This window comes from Verticillium nonalfalfae, assembly GCF_003724135.2.
Source record: "Verticillium nonalfalfae strain VnAa140/NRRL 66861 chromosome Unknown scaffold_60, whole genome shotgun sequence".
Lineage (NCBI taxonomy): Eukaryota > Fungi > Ascomycota > Sordariomycetes > Glomerellales > Plectosphaerellaceae > Verticillium > Verticillium nonalfalfae.
In genome coordinates this window covers 23,134-50,094 of record NW_021167285.1, presented here as the reverse complement: position 1 = coordinate 50,094, position 26,961 = coordinate 23,134, and the positions used below count along the sequence as shown (strand labels likewise).

General features: G+C 57.7%; 10 protein-coding genes across 10 annotated transcripts; 5 read left to right on the top strand and 5 right to left on the bottom strand.

Moving 5' to 3' along the window:
* Positions 1 to 634: 634 nt before the first annotated feature.
* On the top strand, positions 635 to 1,570 carry D7B24_007542 (uncharacterized protein; the record flags this gene model as incomplete). The annotated part of the gene is made up of 1 exon (XM_028641651.1): positions 635 to 1,570. One exon carries the CDS (start codon positions 635 to 637, stop codon positions 1,568 to 1,570), a length of 936 nt encoding a protein of 311 aa, XP_028494417.1.
* An 87-nt stretch (positions 1,571 to 1,657) lies between these two features.
* On the bottom strand, positions 1,658 to 2,581 carry D7B24_007541 (uncharacterized protein; the record flags this gene model as incomplete). The annotated part of the gene is made up of 2 exons (XM_028641650.1): positions 1,658 to 2,008; positions 2,081 to 2,581. The coding sequence occupies 2 exons, from the start codon at positions 2,579 to 2,581 to the stop codon at positions 1,658 to 1,660; spliced, it is 852 nt and encodes a 283-aa protein (XP_028494416.1).
* A 728-nt stretch (positions 2,582 to 3,309) lies between these two features.
* D7B24_007540 (uncharacterized protein) lies at positions 3,310 to 4,440 on the top strand (the record flags this gene model as incomplete). Its single annotated transcript, XM_028641649.1, has 1 exon — positions 3,310 to 4,440. The coding sequence occupies one exon, from the start codon at positions 3,310 to 3,312 to the stop codon at positions 4,438 to 4,440; it is 1,131 nt and encodes a 376-aa protein (XP_028494415.1).
* A 240-nt stretch (positions 4,441 to 4,680) lies between these two features.
* Positions 4,681 to 6,501, bottom strand: D7B24_007539 (uncharacterized protein; the record flags this gene model as incomplete). The annotated part of the gene is made up of 2 exons (XM_028641648.1): positions 4,681 to 5,982; positions 6,037 to 6,501. 2 exons carry the CDS (start codon positions 6,499 to 6,501, stop codon positions 4,681 to 4,683), a joined length of 1,767 nt encoding a protein of 588 aa, XP_028494414.1.
* Positions 6,502 to 8,176: 1,675 nt separating this feature from the next.
* Positions 8,177 to 8,542, top strand: D7B24_007538 (uncharacterized protein; the record flags this gene model as incomplete). The annotated part of the gene is made up of 1 exon (XM_028641647.1): positions 8,177 to 8,542. One exon carries the CDS (start codon positions 8,177 to 8,179, stop codon positions 8,540 to 8,542), a length of 366 nt encoding a protein of 121 aa, XP_028494413.1.
* Positions 8,543 to 12,781: 4,239 nt separating this feature from the next.
* On the top strand, positions 12,782 to 13,997 carry HEM2 (Aminolevulinate dehydratase; the record flags this gene model as incomplete). Its single annotated transcript, XM_028641646.1, has 2 exons — positions 12,782 to 13,030; positions 13,089 to 13,997. The coding sequence occupies 2 exons, from the start codon at positions 12,782 to 12,784 to the stop codon at positions 13,995 to 13,997; spliced, it is 1,158 nt and encodes a 385-aa protein (XP_028494412.1).
* Positions 13,998 to 15,797: 1,800 nt separating this feature from the next.
* Positions 15,798 to 18,668, top strand: D7B24_007536 (uncharacterized protein; the record flags this gene model as incomplete). The annotated part of the gene is made up of 1 exon (XM_028641645.1): positions 15,798 to 18,668. One exon carries the CDS (start codon positions 15,798 to 15,800, stop codon positions 18,666 to 18,668), a length of 2,871 nt encoding a protein of 956 aa, XP_028494411.1.
* A 1,085-nt stretch (positions 18,669 to 19,753) lies between these two features.
* VPS62 (Vacuolar protein sorting-associated protein 62) lies at positions 19,754 to 21,400 on the bottom strand (the record flags this gene model as incomplete). The annotated part of the gene is made up of 1 exon (XM_028641644.1): positions 19,754 to 21,400. The coding sequence occupies one exon, from the start codon at positions 21,398 to 21,400 to the stop codon at positions 19,754 to 19,756; it is 1,647 nt and encodes a 548-aa protein (XP_028494410.1).
* Positions 21,401 to 23,253: 1,853 nt separating this feature from the next.
* D7B24_007534 (uncharacterized protein) lies at positions 23,254 to 24,775 on the bottom strand (the record flags this gene model as incomplete). The annotated part of the gene is made up of 2 exons (XM_028641643.1): positions 23,254 to 24,408; positions 24,518 to 24,775. The coding sequence occupies 2 exons, from the start codon at positions 24,773 to 24,775 to the stop codon at positions 23,254 to 23,256; spliced, it is 1,413 nt and encodes a 470-aa protein (XP_028494409.1).
* Positions 24,776 to 25,399: 624 nt separating this feature from the next.
* Positions 25,400 to 26,713, bottom strand: D7B24_007533 (uncharacterized protein; the record flags this gene model as incomplete). Its single annotated transcript, XM_028641642.1, has 4 exons — positions 25,400 to 25,569; positions 25,634 to 26,278; positions 26,333 to 26,471; positions 26,708 to 26,713. The coding sequence occupies 4 exons, from the start codon at positions 26,711 to 26,713 to the stop codon at positions 25,400 to 25,402; spliced, it is 960 nt and encodes a 319-aa protein (XP_028494408.1).
* Positions 26,714 to 26,961: the final 248 nt, after the last annotated feature.

The window sequence follows — 26,961 nt, the reverse complement described above, 5'->3', positions numbered from 1 at the left end:
TACCCCCTCGGCTTTGTCAAGACACTGCCGAGCATAGCAATCGTTCAATGTATTTCTTTAGCCTGCTTCAAGCTTGTTGTTTTTCCTTTGACGCGTACCGATGTGAATTGCAAAGAAGGGTGACCCGAGGTTTTGATATTTTAAATGTCGAGAAACGAGCCGCTAGGCTGTCCATTCAGTTATATGTTGGCAATTCTCAGGCATGAACTCTTTGGTCTACTCCGGCAGAGGCCTGGTTTCTAGTTGAATTACCAAATGCGCTCCAACTCAATGGACAGAAGGGGGGGGGGGGGGGCTATAACTTCCATAGAGTCAGTCTTTGGAGGGGTAAAAGAATTGCCCCACCACCGACCGGCCGTTTTCTCTCCAGCGAGCTTCTTCTCGCGACCCCGCCATCCTGTTCCCAGCCCAACTCAGCCCACAACAAGCCAACAGACCCGAGAGCCTTACCACACCAAGGCGAGTGTTTGTAGTCGCTCCCCCCTCCCAATTTCGACTCCTCCCCTTTCGCACACGACTCGAAGGCGCCGGCGACATTGCAACTTGACCGCGATAAACGGCAAAGGTCCCCGCTACCACCACACGTGTGTCACCTCGAGCTCGAACAGCTCTCGCGCCCCAAAACCGACGCAAAATGGAGGAGACGTTGGAGCAGATGCAGGCACGCCACCGCAAGGAGCAGCGCGACCTCGTGGCGCGGACGACGAGCAAGAAGAAGAACGCGACGAAGAAGACGCGCAAGGGCGTCAATGACGAGTGTGCCGAGCTCGAGCGGGTCTTGAAGGAGAGGCAGGCGGAGGAGCTCGCGGCGGCGGCGAGGGGCGAGGACCAAGAACAAGACGAAGAAGAGGAGGAACAGAAGCGAGAGCAAGCGGCGGCCGATGCTGCGACTAACGAGATCGACGAACTCGCGGGACGGCTAGGTGGGGCAGCCATAACCGGGACGCAAGGCAAGGAGGTGCAGCAGGAGGAGGCCCCTTCGCAGGGAGGCAAGAAGCGGAACCGACAGAAGGAGAGGCTCGCGAGGCGGGCGGCGGAGCAGGAGGAGGCGGCGGTGCGGGCGGAAGAGGAGGCGAAGAACATGACGGACCACAGAGGTATCGAGAAGAAATACATGGCCGGTGTATTCGAAGCCAATGGACTCGTGGAGAAGGACATACAGCCGGATGGGCACTGTCTGTTCTCGGCGGTGGCGGATCAGCTGAAGCAGCGTGGTGTTCCGCTGGGGGTTGGCAGTGACAGCACCGAATCGTACCGCATCGTGCGGAGGGCGGCTGCGGACTGGATGGCAGGACGACCGGACGACTATGCACCTTTTCTGGAAGAGCCGCTGGACGGATACCTCCACAAGATCCGGGACACGGCTGAATGGGGCGGGCAGCTAGAGCTTGCGGCGCTGGCGGCGCGGTACGGGGTCGAGATCAAGGTCGTCCAGGACGGGCGTACGGAGACGATCGAGACGCCAAGCGGCGGCAAGGACGGCAAGGCGACTGAGGTCATATGGCTGGCGTACTACCGCCACGGTTACGGTTTGGGTGAGCACTACAACTCGCTCCGTAAGGCGGCGTGAAAGAAACGACTACGAATATAATTGGATCTACCAAAAGCGTGGTCTACGTCTATCCTGTCTTTCGCCATAGTCGTAGGCGATTGACCTTTACGCCCCGACGAGGCTCCACACGTGGAGCCAATCTCGCACGGTTCCATCTTCGTTCTCACCAGCCTTGTGAGTGCGAGCGGGCTTGACAAGCTCGAGACGGCGCAAGCCGCCGGGTTTAATATCAGGCACGTTGATGCTGCCGTCGGGGGCTGTCGTGGGCTCTTCGCCGGGACGCGCGAGAAGTGCGAGGTACGTATCGTTGGTCAGGCCCCACGGGGGACCAACTTGGGAGAGGGGCTTTCCTGAGGGGAATTCGAGACAGACCAGCCGTCCCCCGTTGGGGTTGAGGAGGGCTGCCATACGGGCAGCCCACTTTGGGCGAGCAGACAATGGGAGGGCACAGAGAAACTACGTAAGTTCGTTAGCTGTGCTAGCCTGGTGTGGCGGGAGGGGGGCCGGAAGATGGCCTGTGTGACTTACGGTGTAGTCGAAGATGAGATCAAAAGTGGTTCCCTCGCTGATATTGCTCTGTTCAAGCCACTCATTGCTGAAGAAGTCGCCGGTGGCCCAGGCTACGGCGCCCACTGACGGAACGCCCTCCTTGGGCTTGTAGACGTCGGCGGTCTTGTCACCATCTCGCAGGGCTTCCCGGACAGACTTTTCGTTCTCAATGGCCTCGCTGGCGGCAGCTGGAGCAAAGTCCAGCCCGACAACATCATAGCCAAAGGCGGCCAGCAGCAGGACATCGTGGCCCTTGCCGCAACCGGGGACGAGGGCTTTGGGTCTCGGCGCGGTAGAGGATGTGACAGGAGGTACGAGATTGGGACGGCTCAGGAGGAAATCGTTGAGGGCAAGCGAGGGGCCACCACGGTCCCAGGGTGTGTACTTTTCCTCCCAGAGCGCGGACCACTTGGGGCCGTGAGAGGCGAGGGGAGACATGGCAAAGGTGGAGGAGAGCTTGTTGGAGTTGTGGTCCGACATGATGTGTTGTTTCTCATGTAAGTGGCTTCTTGAATTGTGCGACTGTAGATTTCCAGCATGGGGTTTGCTTTTCCCGCTCTTAGATGTCGTCTCGCCGTGCTCGGTTGGGAGAAGGGAAGGCCAGGATCAATCAAGTGTACCTAAGGTAGGTAAGCGTAGGCGAGGAAGCTGTAGATATAGATCGGATCATACGGGGGCAGAGCGGAGGGAGGTCCTCATGTGAGGGACGTCGTTTTATTCTTATGTAATCAGGCCCCGCCGTGGCACCTGCCACTGGTACCCGACGTCGCCGAGGAGAGGAAGCAGCACCCCAGCGTGACCCCAACGACGCTGCCCTGGCTGCCTGAGTGACCCCTGCCTCCAGACTTCGTCTCGGCGACCCAAGATCCCCATGACCAACCCTAACAGTATCGGGCCTCGACAGCTCTCATGCTCTGCTTTCTGTCCTGGAAACATCAACAAATGAATACCCTCTGTCCCCGTCCAGGTTCGATGCGAACCGACACGATGCGGCGAGGCCGCTTGTTTCGCCGAGTTACTGGCTCACCCCGCGTCTTCGGGGTTCCACCTCCGCACCCACAGCCATTTTAGGCCGATACTCGCACCGGTCTCTGCCGCCGCTTCGGTCTTCTGGACTTGAGGGGTGCTCTGTTCATAAGCTTGACATCTTTCGCACCTCAGCCTCGACAGCTTCGCTCTGACCATTCACCATCACCACCTCCACCACCATGGCTGATCTTGCCACCTGCCGTCCCCTCACCCGGGACTCGGTCATCGAGGCTCACGCCCTCATCAAGCCCCTCGTTCACCTGACCCCCGTCCTGACGAACAAGACTCTCAATGAGTTGGCTTCCACCCCACGCCATGTCGCCTCGCTCACCGGCACAACATGGCAAGGCCGCACACCAGCCAAGCCCACTCTTCGCCTCTATTTCAAGTGCGAGAATTTGCAGCGCATCGGTGCTTTCAAGGCCCGCGGCGCGTTTCATGCCATTGAGCGCCTCAAGATGGAGCCTGGATGGCGCGAGGGCGGCGGCGCCCAGCGGGGCGTGGCCACACACAGTTCCGGAAACCACGCCCAGGCCCTGGCCCTCGCCGCCCGCGAGAGCTCCATCCCTGCTCATATTGTCATGCCCTCCGTGTCCCGCCCCAACAAGGTCGCCGCCACAAAGGGCTACGGCGCCATCGTATACCCGAGCGGCTCCACGAGCGTCGAGCGTGAGGCCGTCGCCAACGAGGTCATCGCCGCCACCGGCGCACGCCTCGTCCCGCCCTACGACCACCCCGACATCATGCTCGGCCAGGGCACCATGGGCCTCGAGTTTCAGGACCAGGCGCGAGACCTGCTGCCTGCCGGGAAGAAAGACCTCGACGCCATCGTGACACCCTGTGGAGGTGGCGGTATGCTCTCTGGCGTTGCCCTGAGCTGCGAGGGTACTGGTATCCGCGTCTACGGGTCAGAGCCGGAGTATGAGGGCGCCGATGATGCCAAGCGTGGCTACGAGGCGGGCAAGCGTGTCGAGACCGTCAAGAGTCGAACCATTGCCGATGGTCTGCGCACTCCCCTCGGCGTCCACCCGTGGGGCGTCATCTATGAACGCAAGCTCGTGAGCGCCATGTTTGCTGTATCCGAGGATGACATCTTGCAAGCGACGAAGCTCGTTTTTGAGCGGTTCAAGCTCGTCATCGAGCCAAGTGCCGCCGTGCCGTTGGCCACTGCGCTCTACAACGAAGACTTCAGGGCCATGGTGGAGAGGGAAGCTGGCGAGGCTGGCTGGGATCTGGGGCTTGTTTTCAGCGGAGGCAACATTGCTGTGGATGGGCTGGTCGAGCTCTTCGCGGCGAAACAGCAGCCATAGTATAGTCAGCGTCATGGTGGATAGGGACCTGAAGCTACCGCTGGACTCTATTGTGTTTGGCGTCTCGTGAAAACCATGCCGTCTCGGGTTCATAATTCATGCCCTTCAATTTCACTTGTCTTTTTTACCCGCTTTGTGTACACCTTCCAAGTCTCGTCTTTCATCTTGCATGCGGACTTGACAGCCTCATCTATCCATCTGTCTCAATGCCATGTGTCACCTTGATGCTGGCTCATTTATTCAAAGATCTTCAACCTCGAGCCCTTCACTTCCAGGATACTCGTAAACCATCCTGCCTCCAACCCACGTCTGCTTGACCTTTAGACTGCGTAGGTCGTCGATCTCGAGCGCATCGAGCGGCTCGTCGAGCACAATCCAGTCCGCCAGTGCCCCCTTCTTGATGACCCCCACCCGTCCCTCCATGAACGCGCCAAAGGCAGGGCCTCTCGTGAAGCCCAGAAGTGCCTCGTCCAGGCTCAGCGCCTCCTCGATGTGCCACCCGTCCGAGCTGCCGTCGACGCCGTGCCCCGTCGCGGGGTTCTTCCTCGCCACGGCGGCGAAGATGCCCTCAAACGGGTTCGGCGGCTCGACGGGAAAGTCGCTGCCGAGGACGGGTCCAATGTCGAGGAAGGAGCGCATGCGGTAGGCCTCGGTGGCGGTGCGCTCGGGGCCGAGACGCAGCTCGGCGTACTTCATGTCGGACGTGGCATGCGTGGGCTGGATGGAGGGGAGGATGCCGAGGGCATGCATGCGCTTCTGGTCGTCCGGGTGAATGATTTGGGAGTGCTCGATGCGGAAGCGGCGGTCGGCCTGGCAGGCTGCGAGGTGGACCTCGGCGCCGCTGTCGCCGCTCTCCGGACAGACGTCGACGAGGGCGGCCTCGAGGGCGTTAATGGCGAGTCGGTTGGCGAGGTCGCCGATGGCATGGATGTTGACCTGGTAGCCAAAGGCGGCCCAGGACTTGGCAAGATTTGTGAGGGTTGTGGCGTTGACGAGCAGCGAGCCTGAAGTCTCGGGCCTGTCGCTGTAGGGCTCGATCATGGCGCTGCCCCAGCTGCCGAGGGCGCCGTCGGCGAAGAGCTTGACGCTCCGAACGCTCAGGAGGTCAGACACGCGGGACACCTGGGCGGCGGCGTCAGGACAGTACGTGTTGCGCTGTGCGCACTCGAGCATGGCATAGACGCGGACGGTCCAGTCGGAGGAGGAGCCGGCCATGTCGGCGTAGAGTTCGAGGTGGTTGGGGAAGACGCCTGCATCGTGCATACCGACGATGCCGACCTCGTTGAGCTTGGCCATGGCCGTGGAGACGAAAGCACGCTTCTTCTCGCGGCCGGGCGCCGGGAAGATGGCGTAGAGCATGTCCATCGCATTGTCGCAAAAGACACCCATGCCGGGCTCCCGGATAATGTCTCCGCCTGGGACGTCTGGGATGTCGGCAGGCAGAAGGTCTAGGACGGCCTGCGAGACCCAGCTGCAGTGGACATCGATGCGGTCTAGCATGAAGAACTTGCCCATGAGGAGCTCATCCTCTTCAATATCTGCCTGTCATACACGTGAGTCGCCCAAACACTGCAAAGGGGGAACAGGTGAACCAACCGCCGTCGGCATCCGGCCGTAGACATTCTGGTCCCAGCCCACACCCCGTATCCACTCCTCACTGGTCCCAGCATCAGGATTGGCATCGACATAGTTTCGGAGCCGACCTCGAACATCATCAAAGGAGGCGGCGCCAAAAAGATCGACAGAGTGCAGAAACTCGCCGTACTGAAGCAGATGGCCATGTCCATCCCAAAGACCGGGAATCACGAAGCCGGGCGTGGTCGTCAGGCTCGCATCATCCCAGGCAAAGACTCTTGAGAATTTGCCGTCCTCGACGGTGAAGCATTGCGCCGTGGGTTGCTCGTCATCGTGAGTGCGGACGCCCTGGTAGCAGTATGTCTGCGGGCCATCGACATCTGCCTCGGACAGGGGCTGTTGGAGACGCACAACGGCAAAGGCAAAAACGCCTGCCACGGCAGCCGAGAGGCCAACCGTCCATCTCACAACGGCCGAGTTCGACATGATGGAAACGTCCCGCTGAGATACCAAGAATGTCGGTGAATAGAGGGACCGGATCGTGCCTGGCTTGTCTATGCCTCCTTCGTGTGGTCGTTGAAAATGGCCAGCTTATCGATAACAGCGCCACATCAAGTTTGCGCACAGGCCTCTTGCGCCTTCTTTCCCCTCGTAGACAGCTGGGGAGACTGCCTGTATTTGGTAGTAGTGGAGCATTGTCGCCAGGTTCCGATACTTGAAGAATTGTGAAAACATCACGAGTACGGAGATGTCACGTTGGTCACCGAGGCGAATACGATACTCCTGGGTATGCCATCACGATATCTCAAGCCCTTAGCGTACGCCTGACGATTATGCACCATGGCAACGGGGGGGGGTCGGCGGCAAAGAAGTCATTTAGTCAAGCATCAATCGACGATGTCTTGTCAACGGTGAAAACCTTTAAGAGAAGTACTAGACTGTCGCGCTGTTACGGCTGACTGGCCTCCAGGTACCTCAAGTAGGCGACCCAATACGACGCAGAGAAAACGCGACAGTCCTTCTTGGCGTTTGCTCTTCCCACAATCAGAACTTTCCTGGTCGGATCCCTCTTCCTGTCGACTTCCACCAATTGATCGTTTCGCCAAGACGAAAGCTCACACAATGATGATGAACCCACAAATAAGTACAGTATCTACTGGTTCATCCGACAGACGTAGAGGGAGAGGCCTTGTGATTGAACATGGCGGTAGCATGGGACCACGTCTCGAATCGCTTGATGAATGACCTTGTCTCTTCTGACGTCCATGTCCATCAGATCCTCGACCGCATGGTCGCCATTGCATCCGAAATAGCCATCGGAATACATCCCCCGCCTCCGTGCCTTCGTCATGGTGGGCCACACCTTCAAGACTGAACCCTGCATATGATGGCGTTCGCAGATAAGCAACCTTGGCCAAAGACATGTAGGTTGGCAGCTTGGGCGATGGACAAGCCTTCCAAGAGTCGACAAGCCGACACGAGAGATCATCTTTGACGGGCGCTCTCCACCCCCGCCATCGCAGCCTCAAGGGGCTCGCTACTATGACATCACCCGTCAGCCACACCCCTCCCTCCTGGCTCACTGTTCATTGGCAGAGGCGGCAAAGCGGGCTGTCCAACGCAAGGGGTATCCCCCAGTAGTCCGCGGCTCAAGCCAATCACACAGGTCCGCCACCACACATACGCTACGTCACCAGCCACAGGACCCTGAAAACCGGCTTGGGTCCCCTTAAACGTGCGGTCCAATCCAAGCCCACGCCATCGACGGGAACGTCACCTATCGGTCCCGGAGCCAAGTTTTGCTTGTTCTCGTGAACGTCTGGTGTCTTGGTCTGGGCGTGAGGGGCTTGAGGATCCTCCGTTTCAGCGCGTTCTGGCCCTCGCGATCACCCTTGCTTTGATGTCATTTCTGGCGCAGCCATCACCCCAAATGATGCCATGCCATCATTTCGTCCTACCCACCTGGAGCTCTCTGGATGGTCACCACAAAAGGTGCCATTCCAGCGAGCCTCGTCATGAACATATAAGCTGCTCTACTCGTCCCCTCTGACCACTCGATCTTTAACAACATCTCAGCCTCAAAGCTTCAAGCCCTCTAAGCAAACCCTCCACCGTACCCAACAAACAAACCACCCTTGAACTTTTACCCCAAACCGCCAAAATGCCCATCCTCCGCTCCAGCCAGCCCCGCCGCACCCGCCACACCACCACCAAGACCTCTCGCTCCAACGGCGGTCTCTTCTCTCGCCGCCGTCAGCCCGCCCGTACTACCCACACCACGACGACCACCACCACTACCCACCGTCAGCACGCCGGTGCCACTGCGCCCCGGGGTGGTTTCTTCTCCCGCCGCCGCGGCCCCGTCGTTCACCACCAGCAGCGCAAGCCCTCGATGGGTGACAAGATCTCCGGCGCCATGCTCCGCCTCAAGGGCAGCCTCACCCGCCGCCCCGGCCAGAAGGCCGCTGGTACGCGCCGCATGAACGGCACCGACGGTCGTGGCTCGCACCGCACCCGCCGCTGGTAAATACTTGAGCCCAGCCCGTGTCAAACCAGACACAAAGACGGTCACAAGGTGGTGCAAGACGCTGTAACACTACAACGACGATGACGAATGTTTTGATCTCATGCGGAGTGAAAGGGGATGAGCGATAGATACCACTGTCTAATACGAGCGAACTGTATGATTCGATTCAAGATAATGATTCATTTTATCACACTAAGTCGCCTGGTATTCATTTTCGTGACACGACATGTATGGAGAAAAACCTCGTCTTCTCATTAAGCGCCTCTACAATGGCGTGGTCTCCGTGGACCTTTGCTACCTTCTTTGCCATGTACAATTATTCCGTCATTACAATTGACTGACTTGGTCGCCCTTGTAACATATTCTCCTTCCGATGTCACCTTCCAACATCGGTCTTGCAAATCTCGCCGCTGAAATCTTGCACCGCTGATCCGATGAACGGTATACAAGAGTTCTCCATCCAGTGGTTCCCTAGCTGTGTCGCTTTTCCACCATAAGAACTCTGTCTTCGAATCACGCCAGCTCATCTAACTCCGTGGCACCAGGATCAAGAGGATGCGCCATAAGACCGAAACGTGCTTCTGAACGGGTGGATCTGACAGGACCTGGGATGCGAGATTTCCGGAGAGAGAGAGGAGTACAGGCACTGGCTTCCGACTTGGCCAAGTACTGGCTCATGGGCAAGTTTCTGTCGCGTGGAGCCAAGGTACGAGCAGAGGGAAGACTTGTCACAAATGAATGACTCAACTCATCCTTAGGCTCATCTCCAGGGCTCGGATCCTGGATGCCCATCCTCTGAAGCTGTCGAGCCAGCTCTGCAAGGCTTTCTTTGTCAGGAGAAGGGTACTTTTTGCTGCTCATAAAGTTTGGGCCCATGTGCTCTCCAATTGTGGAGACGATACTATCCCGACACATCACGTTGACTGCGTCCGGGCGGGGGAGGATTGGTGTGTTTTTGCTTATGGCCCGGTCTCGTACGAGCTGCTGTCCCAAGCTAGGTGTGCCGGTGGGTGCATTCGGTACTTCCTTGCGGCGAGTTCGGGGAGTAGAGGCACCTAAAGGCCTATCAGACAACACAGCATTCAGATCGGTGCTGAAGTCGGGGTCGCTGTCGAAGGGGTTGATACGGACCGGGGTCACCGGGTCTGTGATACCAGCTTGTCGGGTGGGAGTCTTTGGGCAAGCTAGGAGTGAAGGATCCGTGAACGTATTGGTAGCATCGCTGTGATCAGGAAGAGACTATCGGCGTTGGAAGAATTAGCTCGGGGGGATCAAAGAGAGACGACCCGTCGACAAACCTGTTCCGGCCCATCTACAGAGGCCTTGCTAGGCATGTACGTTTTAGTCACCTCAAAACGGGTGAGAGACCTCTCCGAGTCGACAGCATAGTGGCCACCTCGGAGGTACGAACCACCCCCAAGCTCCAGGGGTGCTGATATTTTGCGGACTGCCGTAGCCTGCAATGCAGCTTTCTTTCCCTGGATTCGGTCCCAGGCATGAGAAGCCTTGGTAGCAAGCTTACGAGATATGCGACACACACGTGAATCTTGTTTCTTTGCGTGAGGCTTGAGTGCCTCTGTAGCTGCTAACATGTTCTGGAGCTTCTTGCTGACATCGTCTGTGTCTGCTACCTCTGCAAGTGCCCTGGTGAGGGGGGCAGTAGCCGAAAACGGGACCCGACCCACGCGGTCCGTGAAGTCATCTGACGTTTGCCTTCGTCGCGGGAAGGTGTTATGGGGATGCAAGTCGCTCGTCTTGGATTTGGGCACGAGCCTCGAGAGATCGCTCTTGTCGGGGGGTGAAGAATCAGCCCTGAGCTGTTTTTTATGACGCCGAAGAGAAGACTTGCGCGGAATAGCGGGGTATGGAGGTTTATGTTCTCTCGGAGGCGAACTCTTGGCGGCGGGCTGGCGTTGGGAAGCCAGATCTATTCTCTGGTCGTCAGCATTGATTTGGCTGAAATAACCAGATGGGTGGCTTGCGAGGCCATCTGGATGGCCTAACTCGGGACTGTCGAGGAGCAAGCTAGCAAGCTGGTTGACCGAGTCGTTGACTTTGAATTTCAGCTGTCAGCACGGAAGGCACGCGGTGGAAAACAGAGCTGATGAACAAGACAAAATCCCATACCTGCGCCGTGATGCAAGGAGCCAAGACGCTGGCTCTCTCGCCGTCGCCGTGGCATGTTGATACCTTAGTGATGCTCGTTGGTGCCTTTATGGTCAGGAGGACAAGTGATTGTCTCTGAGATCATACAAAGGTTCGACCCGTCCAGACCGAATCTTATGGCTTCACCCTTTAAGGTAGGTCAGGTAAACCACCTGGTCTCTCGTAAAGCAACAGACCTTGGGTGTGTAACTTGTGTTAGTGAGTGTCGTGCTCTATAAGGTGAGTGCTGGCGTGCCCCTTACCGGACGTACGGATTCGTTACGCACGATGCATGTGCTATGCTGGAACGGCAACAGCAGTGTGCAAGAGATGCAGATGTCGTTATGTCCGGATTGCGTAGATATAAAATTGGGTCTTTCCCTGTTTACGATGGATTTGCGTGATTGCACGGAAAAGGGCAATCGTATCCTGATTCTTGAGCCTGCAGGCAGAGGCAGTGGTACTGACGCAGTCTTGTACAACCTAGGGCGAAATGCGCGAGGCAACTCTTTCAACAGGGTAGAAAATGCCGGCCAAAATTATAGTACGCTGTCTGCACTTCAAGTAGAGAAACTGTGTGTGTCGTTTCAACCGGGTTTAGGATAAAAGACGACTGAACCCAGACATCTAGATGGAAACTGTGGTATAGGTTTGCCTTCACGGTGAATTAAATGGCAGCAGGGAGGAACTGCCTGTCACCGCAACTTCTTGTTCCTTCTGCCTGGAACTAATCTATCCACCACCGTAAATGCATAGCAGGTGCTGCCAATGCACCACCTGCCATATAGTCATTTGACTCTCCCTTCAGACAGAAGAACTCGATAACGACCAGTGATATTGGGGCATGCTCTACGCTCACTCAGGCTAATTGCAAGCTCTGAGGAGTTGGGTAGCGATAATATGTTCTCTCATGGAATAGCTGATTCTTAATCTACTGTTCGGAATGGCTCTCCGAACTTCCACAACCTACCTACACAGTAATCACAACCTACACAGTGCTCATCTGATGCCTGTCGCATTGCACAGAGCGAAGCCGTCATGCTTGTGAAATTAGTGAGAGCACCTGTACTTTTCTTTCTATCACGCAGTTTCAATGCAGCTATGGGAGTGAGGAGATGTGCGAAACAGTCGGCAAGATGGGACACTCACCAACATGCAAGAGCGTCCACCTGGCGCGTGACTGGTCAAAGCCATGTTAGTTGCTCAGGGAGCCTCATTGAAGCCTTGGCCTGCCGACTTACGATCCCCAACTAAATGGTAGCATCTGCAATACTGCCTACTGCAATAGATTGAGGAGATTTGAATATCTCTCAGATACAGGGTCCATTGAAGCGAGCGTCGGTTCGTTGGATGCTATCTGGCGTACATCGTACGCAAAGCTGAGCGAGTCTCCCAGCGCACTCAACAGCCATTTTACCAGCCAACTGTTTCTAGCATCAATTGCCTTCCGGACAGCCAAGCATGAGATGGGATGACCGTTAAGCATGCTGAGTAGAGAGGTAAAGGGTGATTGCTTACATGGCTACTCATCGTGGTCATCGTGTCCTTCAATCATATTGGTGCCCCGGCGAGACCGACCGACGTTGGCCGAGGCCCCTTCTCTTAGTCATCCCTGGCTCGAGGCCTCGAGCACGGAAACGCTGAGATCCGATTGTAATTTGCCGAGAGCTGATTGGCAGATGCCGACTTTTCAGCGATACTTGCCGAGTGGTGGGTCCCTTGTGTGTCGTTCGGAGCCACATCATGCGACCTTGAAGGCCCCCGTGGCGGGAAAAGCTCGTGTGTGTCAGGTCGGCCAAGGCGATTCCGGACGACACCTTTTATCTGTTCCGCTGCTGCGCCATCACCAATTTCTTCCTCATCAGCAAACTCCTTTCTAGCTTTCCCCGCGCCGCGCAGTCGCTGCTTGTCCGACCTCAATCAATCGCCTGAGTCTTTTGTTTCTCCAATTGCTGTCGGTCGACGCAACAGCCTCAGGCACTTTGTCTCTTTGTGCGACCCCGCCAAGATCCAACACCGCTGTTCCGTCTTTGCCTCTTCCGCCACCTGCTCCTCCAGCAAGATCGTGACCGCCTCACGACCTCTAAACCCATCATGTCGTTCTCTAGCCTCGTTCAGGACCTCAGCCTCCGCGACTCGGGCATGCCCCGCCGTCCTGGGCCTCGCGGCACCGCTTCGGCTTCTACCATCGATGATGGCCGGTCGCAGGTCTCGCGTGCCATGTCGTACGCCAGCACTGCGGCCACCAGTGTCAGCATCTCTGGCGACATCTCTAGCCAGCTCCACGGAGGCTACCACCACCCGCTCGCCAGGTCGTGGCAAGCAGAGAGGCAGTTGACCAAGGTCAGTCGTTTTCACTCCAGCAGTCACTCAATACATTCTCTGACTCGTGGCCTTCCAGTCTATGCTCATCTACCCCATTTTCATTTCCGACAACGATGACGACGAAACTCTAATCCCCTCTCTGCCAGGCCAGAGTCGCCGTGGCCTCAACAAGCTTGTGCCGTTCCTCGAGACATTAGTGCACAAGGGCTTGCGATCTGTCATGCTCTTTGGCGTCCCTCTGCGTCCGGGTACTAAGGACGCTCTTGGTACCGCCGCCGATGACCCATCCGGACCCGTCATCCGGACCATTCGTCTTATTCGCCAACGATTCCCCCAGCTCTTCATCTGCACCGACGTCTGTCTTTGCGAATACACCTCACACGGCCACTGCGGCATTCTCCGCGATGATGGTACCCTGAACAACGCCCTGTCTGTTGACCGCATTTCCGATGTGGCTGTTGCCTACGCACGGGCTGGAGCGCACTGTGTTGCGCCCTCGGACATGAACGACGGGCGCATTCGCGCCATCAAGCTCAAGCTGATTGAAGAGGGAATCTCACACAACACGGTCCTCATGTCGTATGCGGCCAAGTTCTCCGGCTGCTTGTACGGACCTTTCCGCGACGCCGCTGGCTCGGTGCCGTCGTTCGGCGACCGCAAGTGCTACCAGCTTCCTCCCGGCGGTCGCGGCCTTGCCCGTCGCGCCATCACGCGCGACATCAACGAGGGCGCCGACATAATCATGGTCAAGCCGGCCAGCCAGTACCTTGACATCATCAGTGACGCAAAGGATCTGGGCCGGGACCTCCCAGTGGCGGCGTACCAAGTCAGCGGCGAGTTTGCCATGATTCACGCGGGAGCCAAGGCCGGGGTCTTTGACCTTAAGACGATGGCCTTCGAGTCAACTGAGGGCATTCTTCGGGCGGGCGCGACCATCATCGTCAGCTACTTCACGCCCGACTTCCTTGACTGGCTCTCCAACTGAGCGGAAGCAACCAATTGAATTGACGACGACACGGAAAATGGGAGCATATGAAATATTGAGATTCTGGCGTTTCAAGGGACGGACCACGTCGTGGCGTTATCATTATCAAGAAGGTAGATGGGAAGGTAGCTGAGTCCTAGAGTGACCACTACGCGTTGTACAAATGACATGATATCACACTCGGTTCATGCTTCGACTGCCTCCTACACCATGTGAAGACCTGATTGCATTCCAATACAACTGTGGAAAGAAGGAGCGCCCTGATTTCGATGCAAGATACGTCACAAAGATGACCGGCCGTCCAGTTTCACGTTTCTCTCAAGTTTGTCTTCACCAGGCGTATGGATCGTCCCTCACACCTTCACAGACTGGTTAAGGAGTCCACGTCGCCAACATGTGGGTAAGGTAGTTAGCCCTGCCGGAGGTAACACGGCGCAGGGCGGACAAACGGGTCGTCTTTCCACCTGCCTCCCATTCGACTCGGACCCCAGCAGCCTGATGTGAGGCGACCAACAACAGCCTCACTGAGGGTTGATCGACTCGAAGCAATGCCCCCCCCTTGTGTCGAACTGCGAAGGACTCGCCATCCAAGACATGGTTGACTGAGATGGAGGGTACATGTAGGACTGGACCCTGCGGAGTGGAGGCAATGGAATGCATGTTTGAAGTTAACAGGTCACAAAGTCTCTTTCTGAGCAGTAACTCCTGCGGGCCCTGGGAAACAGCACAGTAAGGGTGGAGTGACAACTCTGATCAGTACAAGCAAGGGCCCCTGACGTCCCGCGGTGGGAGCAGGGGTGCGCGTCCCATCTTGGCCAATGGGCCGCACTCACTTGAGGGCGGGCGACGCCTGCCGGCCTGGCACGACCCGCGGACCACTTAATTCAGACGCGTCGTTGGTGGAGGTGGGGTTGGAGGCGCCCAATCGTGTTCTCCCCTTCTGTCGTCCTTTCCCCAAGACGATAGTCGAGACGGCCGAAGCCTGGCACTTCACAAACAACCAAGTCGCGCTCGTTGCCTGGCGTGAGGTGCTTGACGTGCTTGGGAGAAGCCTGAGAACGAGAAAGAGAGAAGAAGAAGAAGAAAAAGGAAAAAAAAAACGCCGGCTCTGCTGAGGCAATAATCGTCACCCATGCTCTCCATCAGGCTGTGCAGCCCCGTTTGCACCCCCCGCGTCGTTCGTCCTGGCCCTGTCCACCTGTCTTCTGTCGCGCCAGCCAGTGTACAGCGCCCCGCCATTGCATCCCACCATCATCCCGGCCGCCTGCCAGCAGAGGCCGCCTCACTTCCAACCTCCATCCTTCAATCCCAACCAAACATCCAACCCTCATACCGCCTGAGAGCAAATCTTTCCCATTGCCTCCGAAACCAGAGACCAGCCGCCTGCGTCCCGCCTCGATCACGCGCACATCTGCCACGCCTTATAGTCTGACCACCAACCCTCTCTATTCCTTTGGAGCTCCTTCCTTTGCGCCAACAGTGTGGGTACTCTTGCCAAAGGACCTCGTTCCCCTCATGGATGGCGAACCAGACCTTGACTTCGACTCGGAGGCTCAGCTAACGATGACAGCTGCGATGTACTAGGTGGACCTCAGGCTTGAGCGTACCGGCGCGGCTGGCTTGAGCGTTTGGCTCCTCTACTGGCGACATCATATAAACAGCACGGCAAGATACCGACACGCCGACCTTGGACTTGATATTGCTCGTCACGATTCGTCCCGGCCCCTCCGTTTCCATTGCATACCCATCCAACACGACTGGATAGACCGTTCTTCCAGGACATGATCGCAGCCATCCCTGATGGCTGCGTCACAGCTCGACCTTCCCCTTCCTGGTGCCTCCTTCTTCGATATTCACCATGATGGAACGACCGCCCGCAGTCCTGTCTCGTTGCCCGATGGGGGCTGCAACTTTGTCGACCTGACGCCCGGTGCCAACGGAGCCAAGTGTGGATGTCGCCGTTTCTGGAGTCGCACTGTTTCCGGGAGAGGATTCGCAGATACCGTAGGATCGGACCACACGGCCTGGTGCATGTGCACTCACCACGCTTGCTATCACGACCACACCCGCGACGCAGAAGCCGCCACTCCCGTACTAGGATTTGTTCCCGGACAGGAGAACACGAAGCCCAAGGAACATCGTGAGCCCCTAAGCCCTGTCGTTCAGGATGCTTCGTTCCGCCTGCCTTCTGGATTCTCTACCTCATTGGATCTCATGAATCTGGACGCCGCGATGCTGCTGCCCGTGAGCAAGCCCGAGGATGCTAGGAACCCGCGCGCTGGACCCCCCAGCCAGCAGCTCGAATCTACCTTGCAGGATACGTTAAGTTGGGGCGAGTTTGTCCAGTCTCAATCAGCCAACACGACTACATTGCCCCCGATTCCCCCTCAATGCCTTATGCCCTCTCAACCCAGTTCTACCACATCGTCTAGCCAAGCTCGTTACTTGCGCCCCTTTGCCGGGAAAGGATTAAACACACTCAGTGGTGTGCACCAGCCCGACCCTCGTTCTTTTCGCCAGGAAAAGCCGCAGAACCCGGAGCCCATGGACATTCAGGTTACACGATCTGGAATGGAAGTTGTTACCGCGGCTACCGTATCTGCTTTTGGAAACGGCTCTGATACTCCAAAAGCTCGACGATCTCCTGTTCTTACAGTCCAGGCTCCCTCAGCAATATTTGGGTCACCTTCACGTGATACGTTTCGGCACATGTCAGACACAGTTCAGGGACACGAGCAACGGCTCGATCGTTTGGAGAATGTTTCCTTCTCCGCGGGAGGTAATGATGAATGCCACGAAAAGCATGATGCCATGGATCTTCGCGTTACGGACCTAGAAGGCCGGGTAGAAGAGGTTGAAAAACTCATGAATGATAACACCAGCCACGGAACTGCCCGCCATCTCCGCCAACCTGCCATTGATGAGTCAATGAGCAGCGCCGTCTCTGTTTCTACCAGCGCGACTGCTCGTATGTCCGACGCGAGCGAGATTTACAGCCACATACAGTCCCTTCAGTCTCAACTTCGGCACCTCCAGTCTTTTGTGCCATCTTGTATGCATGCCTGGGAAGTGGAGGTGGTGTTTCTCCCGTTCGCTCTCCGGCGCGTCTGGCAAGAAAGGCATGACTTCAAGCTGGAACCAACATCTAGCATGGACGAATGGACCCAGCTCCCCAACACCAATAGTACTGCCAGGTCAGGTACCCAATCGCCATATCATGGAGATTGGGCGGCATCAAGGCGGGACTACGACTGGCTACTGGCCAAAGCCTGCGGCGCCAAGAGCCTCATTGATAGGCGCCTGAGGAGCAGAGGTCTGGTGAAAACTATATCCGTCAAGGGTCCTGATGCTCGGAGCGTCGAAGCAGCCATCCAGGCTGCGTTTGGCTCCATCCTGCACCGTATGTCGACTTCTGCGTCCACATCTCGCCGGCGTGGCATCAACACCAAGACGGATAAGTTCATGGGTCTCCAACAACACTGGGTGCCCCTTCGGAAGATCCACAAAGACTCCCGCCTCCGTTTTCTCTCACCGGCTGAGATGGTCACACCAGCCTTGTGGGATGTTCCCTTTCTCAACTCGATCATCATGCGGGCTTCTGAGCGCAGGCTGTTCATAACACAGTCAGAGGCATACCTCCAGGATCTGCACATGCACGACCAGGGGTGGACTTGGCAGAGGCTCCGCGAACAGCCTCGTGTCTATCCTGAAAAGAGTGCCTCGCAGGATGTACCAGAGGCCGATGCACATGAAGAATGTTGGGCCTTTACCGAGCAACTGGATGAGCCTGTCAGTGCCCAATCATCGCTGGGCATGCGAGAATTAGCGACGGCGCAGCGTGCTTCGACATCGCCCTCACAGCGCTATATTCATATCGATTCATCGCTGCGGTCACCCAGCCCGTACGTCACTCGCGGGCATACTCCAAGGCGCGAAGTCCCCGTGACCCGACCGATTCACGCTCGCACAACATCGATGCCACCTGCAGGGTCGGCGCTCATTTCGCCGTCCGGCATCAAGCGCCGGGTAGCATCCTCAGGGCAACAAAGAAAGGGAAGCATGACGCCTCAGATGCAAATTCGCCTTGAAGCTGTTGCTGTAGCATACAAAAGACAGCGAACGGGGTCCCCGACTCGTCCGCACCATACTCCTCGCTGGACATCTTCACCCAGCCCGGCACTGGCGATGTTTCCAACAGAACACGAACGGGTACAGCCAGCTCGAGGCGTCACACCTCTATATTATGCCACTCCTTTCAGTAACGCGCCTCTGACAGAGTCACGAATGCGTGGCAGCGGCGGTATGCCCGATGAAGACTCAGATGAGCATGGCGAAGCCGATTCTGGCAGTACCAACCTGAACGATGATGAGAGCATCTATCGAGCTGCTACTGGCGCTCGATTCACCATTGCCGAGGATATTGATGCGCAACACCTTCGGCAGCTTCAACCGGAGGACGAGCCGTGGCCTGGTATTGAAGACCAGGATCGTATCTCGGATGTAGAGAACATCGATCCGCTGTTTTCGCAAACAGCCGACGACGCGACCTCGGTAGCAAGCAGCCAGCCTTCTGAGTACCCTAGCACCCAACGTGGATGGGGAGCGCAGGGCGCTGATGATGACGATGACATGGGTTTCCGAATTCATGAAGACGACGACAGGATAATGTGAAGACGCGGACATTTACGGATACTATACGATGGTGGGCGTGGTGGTTGAGGAAGGCACATCGTGCTCGAGTTTGGGTTTCCATGTAGCACGGGACGATGCTTGTATGTTGGAAATTTTTTTTCGTTTTTTTTTTTTTTTGGATCTGATGTAACATTCGTATCTCGCATGGCGTTGTGGTTTTGGATCAGCCTCGAGCGGGAGTCTGGGAGCCTAGTGGACTGGTAGACCGGACGCAGAGTGCGGTATGTGGAAAAGGGATGGACGAGGCGGATTTAGAATTTACATGGTGCCATGCAGCGGCTGGCGGGTCGCGATCTCGGCTTCTTGTATAGATACCAAGACACTCTCAACACGACAGCGTAAGATTCTGGAATCGCTGAGTGACACACGAATATGAACATGACATACGGCCAAGTTCTCTCTCATGCTGAACAGAAAAGAACAGATGTTGGATATTCGGTCTATGATGGTCGGTATCAGAGAAGAAAGGAGGGGGTATCAGAGCCCGAGCTGAGCAACGAGCCATGCGTCTGTGGTGTATGTACAAGCCTTGGAGGAGAGATAACCCCCTATTCAGAACCAAAATAACCAAAAACGTATATCAAAACTCCAAGTAGCGGCATGAGACCCTTGTGTGTGTGTGTGTGTGAGAGAGAGAGAGAGAGAGAGAGAGAGAGAGATACGTGCGTCTGCCTGGTCCGAATTGGATCCCCCCCACCAAAAAAAGCCCCCAGCCAATTTGAAAACTAACTCCCTTGAGGCAAAGGCGGGTCGTGACCGCGCCGTGCCATGCCGTGTCGATTTTGTGACGTCATCTCTACCCGAAGGAGCGTTCCCGATGTTTGCGTTTGTCATGTCTAGTGCGCCGGGCCGGATTGAGATCCGGCGTGTTTCGTAAATGAGTGTAACATGGTTATGTTTGGATGCGATGCAATGGTCGTTAAAAGAGCGTGATTCGTGCAATTCGTGAGAGAGCGTGTTCGAGTGGTGGTGCAAGTCTATGGTCTCGCAAAAGAGAAGATAGCAATGAGAACAAGAAACAAGAGACAGAAATCAAAGCCGTCAATTTGACAGAGCGACCGAAGCTAGTACCAGGTCTGGCCCGGCTTCAGTCTGTCGAGGATGCGGCAGCGGTTTGTGATGCAGAGCTTCTCGCGGCCAAGACGCTTGAATTTGGGACCCAGTGGCCCGGTCACATAGTGATACTGGCTGAAGAGGCGCCACTGGCGCAAGTCGGCGAGAGAGTAGACCTGGTCTCCCCATGGGCCTGCGTAGTGGAACCAGCTGGTCGGGGCTTCTGGGTTCTCGGCGGTGGGCGTCAACGAAGAAGCGTCGGCATCCTTACGGGAGAGCAGATATTCAACCTCGCCGTCCACGTCGGCATCGACATCGAGACCATCATCGACATCGCGCTCATAGTCGTACCAATACGAGTACGTATTCTTGGCGGGATCCCATAGCGGGCCGCGGTCGGTGACATCCTTGAGCAGCTTGAAGGGGAGGATGTAGGGGTGGAAGCCGGGCTGAGCATACATGGCGTGGCTGCCTACAGCGGAGTACAGGACAGGTCTGTCGCCCCGCTTCTCGACGGCGTTGTAGGTGTACGCCTGGCCGCCCTCGTGCTCGGAGAAGAAGATGCCACGCGGGATGCCGTGCTCGAAGCGCATCATGCAGTGCTCCCAGTCACCAACGTGATTGCCGAAGCGAATGTTAGCGACGGTCTGTCCGAGGTTGTACGAGTAGAAGAAGAACCAGAAAGCGTCGACGATACCGTCACCCTTGTCGACGAGGATCAAGACGGCTGGCGCTTTGGAGTAGCCGTCAGCGTGAGGCTTGTTGATGGGCGTGGGGTCAGCGGGCATGGGTTGCTGATCGCGGCGGACGAAGCCAGTCTTGCGATCCAGTACGGGCTTGCGGCCCTTGGGCGAGAACTGCTGTCCAAGGCGGCGAGGGTCGGAGATGCGGTTGACGGGATGGCCGCGCGAGACGTCGTACCAAGTCGTGTCCTGGTTGGGGTGATGCTGACCACCGGGCTGGTTCGAGGGGGCACCGTCGTCGACGTAGTCGTGATGGGGCTCCTCGTTATCCTCTCTCCAGGTGTGAGGAATAGAAGAGTGGCTGTGGAGCCACTCGGGTCTCGATTCAACGTCAACGTCGGCGGTCAAGAAGACCTGTCCATCCATGCCGTTGAGTTCGTGCAGGTCATCCAACAGGGCAGTCCTGTTGAGTGCTTCGGTTTCGAGATAGGGAATCATGTGCTGAACGTGCTCGGCGATATCCGAGGGCCAGAAGTTCTCCTTAGAGTAGAGGTGAACGAGCGGCGCATACTTGAGGACGTAGTCGGGTGTCTGTTGGAGAACGTTGCCACGGTCGGCTCGCTGTCCTCTTGCTGTGCGGCCCGCAACCTCCCAACCGGCGTGCCTCTCATTGTCGTCTCCGAGGGAGCGCAGCTCTAGGCGCTCGGCGAACAGCTCGCCGTCGTCGGTGCTGTTGTTGTTCCAAGGCAGCAGGGCGGCGGGGTCCCAGGTCAGGTGATGGATGCCGCATAGACTGAGCCAGCGACAGGCCTGGCGGTCGAGCCAGTAGCGGCTGCTGCTGACCCATAGCTTGTCCTCAGCGGCTTTCTCCTTGTCGGTTTGCGCCGGGTTCAAGTAGCGAGGAAGGGTGCCGGCGATGAAGGACAGGCAGAGGAAGCAGGCAACGAAAATGGAGAGACGGCGTACGTGGTACATGGTCGAGGGAGAGGCTGGGTCTCGGTGCCGGTCGACGGCAGCGAGAAACGACAAGATTGGCGAGAGCTATGCGTAGGGAGGATGGGAAGAAAGGCAAGGGCAAAGACAGAGTGCGGTGCGACGCGACGTGCGCTCAATGGGCTGTGTGTCCTCGGCGGGCGGGGGTCGGTGCGGCGGCGGTGATGGCGGCGGCGGAACGTTCGGAAGCGGCAGTGGGCACTGGTGGAGGCATCGCCAGGGTAGCGGTTGACTTGGACAGTGGCCCCGGTCGCTGTTGAAGCTGTTGAACAGTGTCCTTTTCCGCAGCGTGCGATCAATGCGAGAGAAGAAAAGAAAGATGCCGTGGACGTTGGCCACAAGGCTGAAGGGAAGCGGGAAGGAGGAATGGGAAGGACTGGCGCTATACTAGTAGGTTTTTTTTTTCTGGTATGAGAAAGGCCGGGTTGGGATGGGATCAGATGTAAGGCGAAGGGAGGGGACAGGATGCAGCAGGAAGGGGGGGGGGGGGAATTGGGGGAAAGAGTGGGAAGGGGCCAGTCACACCTTGCACTTGCGTGTACTGGAAGCAGGGCGGAAGGTGCCATGCAGGGACACAGTCCGTGTTAGCGAATCTGGTAGGTACCATGCCTCAGTCGCGGGGCCTTGGCGGCGACTTTCGACCTGATCGCTGGTATCGATACCTGGCAGTTGCCGCTTCCCCCGCTTTGAGGCTGGTTCAAGGAGAACCCTGAAGAGGTACAGAGACAGGGTTCCCCGCTACCGGAGGCACGTCTCTAGACCGGTACCTAACGCTGGCGGTGGGTGGCAGCCCAGCACGCCTAGGCGCCCTTCCTCCAGGGACCGAACTTGGGCTCGTGGACACCGACACTAGGTAGGTCCCTAGGTAAGGTAGGTACATAGTAGGCAGGTAGGTACCGCCCACCGCCACGCAGCACAGCCGATCAGCAGGGACCAACCAAGAAGCCCACATGGTTCTGTCAGTCGGTCCATATGCCGCTTCCACTTCGGCAGGTGCTTGATCGTCTGGGTTTCGAGCTGCTTGAATGCCCCCTTCTTGTCAGTCACGGGCCGTCCTGCAGCCAACGTAGCCCGATCAGACCAAGGACTGGGAACCCCCAACAGGAAATGCTGTGAAGCCTGCGTGACAATCACCGCTGACTTGACTGGACCATGGCTTGGCCCCGTTGTCGCAAACATCTCGTCAGGTTGCCTGTTTGTCTTTGATGGTGCGCGCCCTAGCCGCCCGCTCGGCTTTCTTACCAAGAGTCCAAGAGTCGAGAGTCAGGTCTTGTTTCACCGACACAGATGGACGGCGGACTGTTGGTGACTTTGACGCATCAGTGGCCGCCCCTCGCCCCCTCCTCCAGTGCCTTGGACGTCGCATCAAGCGTCTTTTTGGGCGTTGACGTATGAGAATGTGCCAGTTGTTCACGCTGACAGAGACACGGTTCATCGACATTTCTCCATCACCATGCATTGGTCGTCCAAACAGCCTTGACCAGTCGACATACATACACTACTCAGCTCATCTATAGGACTCCGACTATCTGTCAAAGAACACGCCGCGCTAGATCCCTTCGATTCATTGGATCTTCATGGAAGCGGAGCGAGTGCATCGTAGATAGTTCTTGCTAGGTAGCGGGTGTATGACCATGGAAGGCTGCGGATCTCGCATCAACGCGACCAAAAAGACAGTCGTCTCCCAAAGCATAACCACTACCAGCGCAGCTAGGTGGTAGTTGGGAAGTCTACTTCTTCTGCCTCTGTGAAAGGTCGCCGATAGCAGTCTGGCCTCCCAAGAGCTAGACCACACATTGACCCCCCTGACAGTGACCGAGTGTCGACAGGCCGGATCAGACAAACATGTCCTTCAGATCCGCTACTGTCACATTGTCCATCTCCCTCGCCCGCGCCGCTCTCTCTTCGCTTACCAGGAATTCGTGAGGCAGCCCGACCGCTTCGGCTACCTCCAGCTCCTGTCCACCCATCATGCCCACCACAGCCTTGGCACACAGCGCCGCCCGCGGCATCCCATGCCCCGTATAACCTGCCGCCACCCAGAGCCCCGTGTCACCGCCCAGCCCCTTCGGCACCTCCCCAACCCACGGTAGGAAATCTCTCGAGTACCCCATGATACCCGTCCACTCGTAGGTCGCTGCAAGCTCCCCGTCCGCGATGCCCGTCGTTGCCCCGAGCGTCTGCCGTAGGTAGCTGGCGACGACGGGATCGAGCCAGTCATCCGCGCTGGCACCCACGCCGCGCGCCGTGCCCCTAGACCGCCCACCGCCGAGGATCAGCTCCTCTCGCCCGCTGGGCCTCTGCACGAGATAGTTGTCCTGGCTCGGCCCCTTCGGTGGCACCCCCATGAACACATAGCTGTGCTCGAGCGCCCTCTGCCCCGGCCCCGGCACAAGGGCCGCGACCTGCCCGCGCACCGGCACCAACAGGTCCGAGAACGCCGGCACCAGCCGCGATGTGTGCCCGTTGCACGCCAGCAGCACCTTCCTTGCCGCGACTTGCCCCCTGGGCGTATGTACGATCCACCGGTGCGCGGTCTCGCTGCCACTGCCGTCGTTGTCGTCGGGCCCCTCGAGCCTCTGTAGGTGCGTCGCCGCCGTGCCCGTCTGGAGGTTGAACCCCGCGCCCTGGGCCAGCAGCTTCTCGAGGACCCAGCACACGAGCTTGTACGGCCACAGGCTCGCGGCGTCCGCCTGCACGACGGCGCCGACGGCGCCGTGGACCCCAAGTGCCGCCAGCTCAGCGGCCGAGCGCACGACGCGCGCCTTGGCGGCCAGGTCCGGGTGCGCCCTGCCGAGGTCGGCGATGCGCAGAGCGGCGGCGGCGAAGAGGTCGGGCGTGTAGAAGGCGTGGACACCGGGAAAGGAGACCCAGTCGCAGGGGACGTCGTGTTCGGCCACGAGGTCGCGCAGGAAGGCGTACGTGTTGAGCTCGAAGCGCGCCACGGCCGGGCTGAGGCCGTAGACGCTTGGCTGGCAGTGCCCGCCGTTCTGTCGGGCGCGTTAACTTGCAAGTTCCTCCACCACCGCTTGGCACATGCGCACACGCACAGAAGCAGTCGTTTGCCGTGCGTGTGCCGCTGAAGGAGGGATGACTCACTCTGCCTGTGGCACCCCAGCATGCTTCCCTCGCCTCGAGCATCAGCACGTCTGATGCCGCGCTGGCCTCTTGAAGAAAATGCGCGGCGAATGCTCCTGTGATGCCGCTGCCGATAATGACGACATCAGCTGTGGTGGGGAGCTCAGCCGTCGTCCGGTGGCCCAGGAGCTTCTCTGAGGGTTCGCGATGCCAGTATGATGCCGTGCTCCTCCCTGACGGCAGGTCTGCCTGGCCGTCTCGCAGAGTGGCGCCAGTCATGATGGCTTGCTGCCTGTCGCTTGTCTCTTTTGTGAAGTGGCAAGTCAGAGATGCAGCTCTGCTGTGTGGATGAAGTCTGTACGCTGGCGGCGAGAGTCGTGTGCGTCTGAAAGGTGAGTCACTGTGTTCTGGAATGTTGAGGATGCTGGGTTTCTGTTCCAATGAGGCAGAAGGTATGAGTCGAATGATATCGCAGTCGGGCAGGTGATCTGGGAGGTGAGTGCATCAAGCTATCAGCAGAGACGCCTGACTGGAGCTGCTTGGTGCCCCTCATTCGGCGATCGACCGGCCAATCGAGTAGCCGCGCACCAAAATCGACGTTGCACGACTTCACACCTCGACGTGAATTGCTGGCTGGCGATGGTAGTCAATTGGCTGATACGCACAACCTCGCATGTCTCGCAGCAGCAGACTGGGGAACGTGATTAGATCCATCACAGGCACAGATCGTCAAGCATAAGGTCATGTCTGTATTTTTGTGATCGCCGCGAAGCGAGAACACCCCAGTTCCTCAGTCATGTTGCGTCCCAATCTACGGAAAAACGGTAGCATGTACATGAAAAACTGCACGCCAACACCGCGAGGACCGCAAGCAAACTTGAAACAACGTCCAAAGCCGGGCCCTTAACCCTGCATCTTCTTTCTCTTGCCGATCTGGGCTGAGAAACCCGTCTTGATGGCCGTGACAGTTCTCCGGGACCCGCAGTTGTTGCAGTTGACGAAGTAGAGACGGTTCTCACCCTTGTTGAGCTCCGTGTTAGGCGACTTGCATGTCTTGCAGGTGACGTACTCGACTGTGAAGTGGTTAGCACTGCCATGGTCACGCAGAATGGGAGACGGAGAGGGGGGGCGACTGACTGATGTACTTTCGCAGAACGTTCTCGATCTGCTTCTGCTGGAAGCGACCCTTGATGACAAGGCGTCGGCTACCGTCGACGGAACCGCTGGTACCCAGTTCGGAGAAGAGGTACTGGGTCACGTGCTCGTCCGTCCTCTTCATGCGCTTCGCAATCTCGGCAATGTTGGCGAAGATGGTCTTCTTGTTGCCTTCACGCACGCACTGGGGGGGCGGGATCTTGTAGCTCTTGGTGCCGCTCAGAGCGTGGTCGGGGTTCTTCTGCGACAGCTGGTGGAAGAACCTGTCGAGGAGCAGGGTGTAGCTCAGGGGCTTGTTCTCGTCGTGCTGCCAGATGCCAGTGCCGGTCTCCATGTCGCCCTCGTCGGCGGCCTCCTCGGGTGCGGCCTCGGTCTCGGCTTCATCCTTGAGCTCGAGAGCCTTGAGCTTGGCGGCAAAGTCGTCCTCCTCGCCCTCCTTGGGCACCTTCTTCTTCTTCTTCTTCTTCATGGACAGGTCGAGTCCACCGTCCTCAGTAGCGGCGTCGCCGGCCTCGTCGTCCTCCTTGACGACCTTCTTCTTCTTCTTCTTCTTCATGGTAAGGTCCAGGCCACCATCGGCGGCGGGGGCATCGTCGCCTGCGGGGGCGGCATCATCGACAGCGGCGGCTTCAGACAGGGGATCAGTAAAGGCTTCAAGGGCGGCAGCAAGCGGCGGCGTACGAGGCGTGTGCGACTGAGCCGAGTCCTTGGTTTCATCGGGAGAGTTGACCATGGTGACGGAGCCGTCGGCGTCAACAACAACTTCCTCGCTGGAGAAGGCGACCGATTTTCGCTGCTTGCGGTCGGGGAGTGCGGTTTCCTACAGAAAAGGGGGAGGAGCAGTCAGTACGGTGGTGTTTGGAGCAGCGGCGGATGACGATGAAAATAAAAACTTCGACGTCGAAGGAAAATAATATACAGGTCAGGGAGCCGCGTTCCAAACGGGGTTCTTGTCGCTCGGGTTGGTCGTGGGTAAGGAAATGGTGGGGGGAGGGAGGACCAAGAGGGGCGAAATTGGTGGTCGAGGCTGCACCAGCTGGAGAGGGCTAAACTTACCTCCATGATTGTGGTAGAGTTCGGCGAAAACGGATGTACCCTCTCGCCTGTCGTGTCGTGCAGGGTATATGGACCTATTGGGGCTGTCCTGGGGCGGAATCCAGTCCTGGAAATGCGGGCGTGATTGTGTGGTTGGAAAGTGTCGATCGATTGTGGTCGAAGAGGCCGATGGTGAGGAGGAGATGCGCCAGTTGGGATTTCTTTCTAGCTGGACAACCGAGATGGATTTCTAGAAGTGACGTTTGGCAAAACTA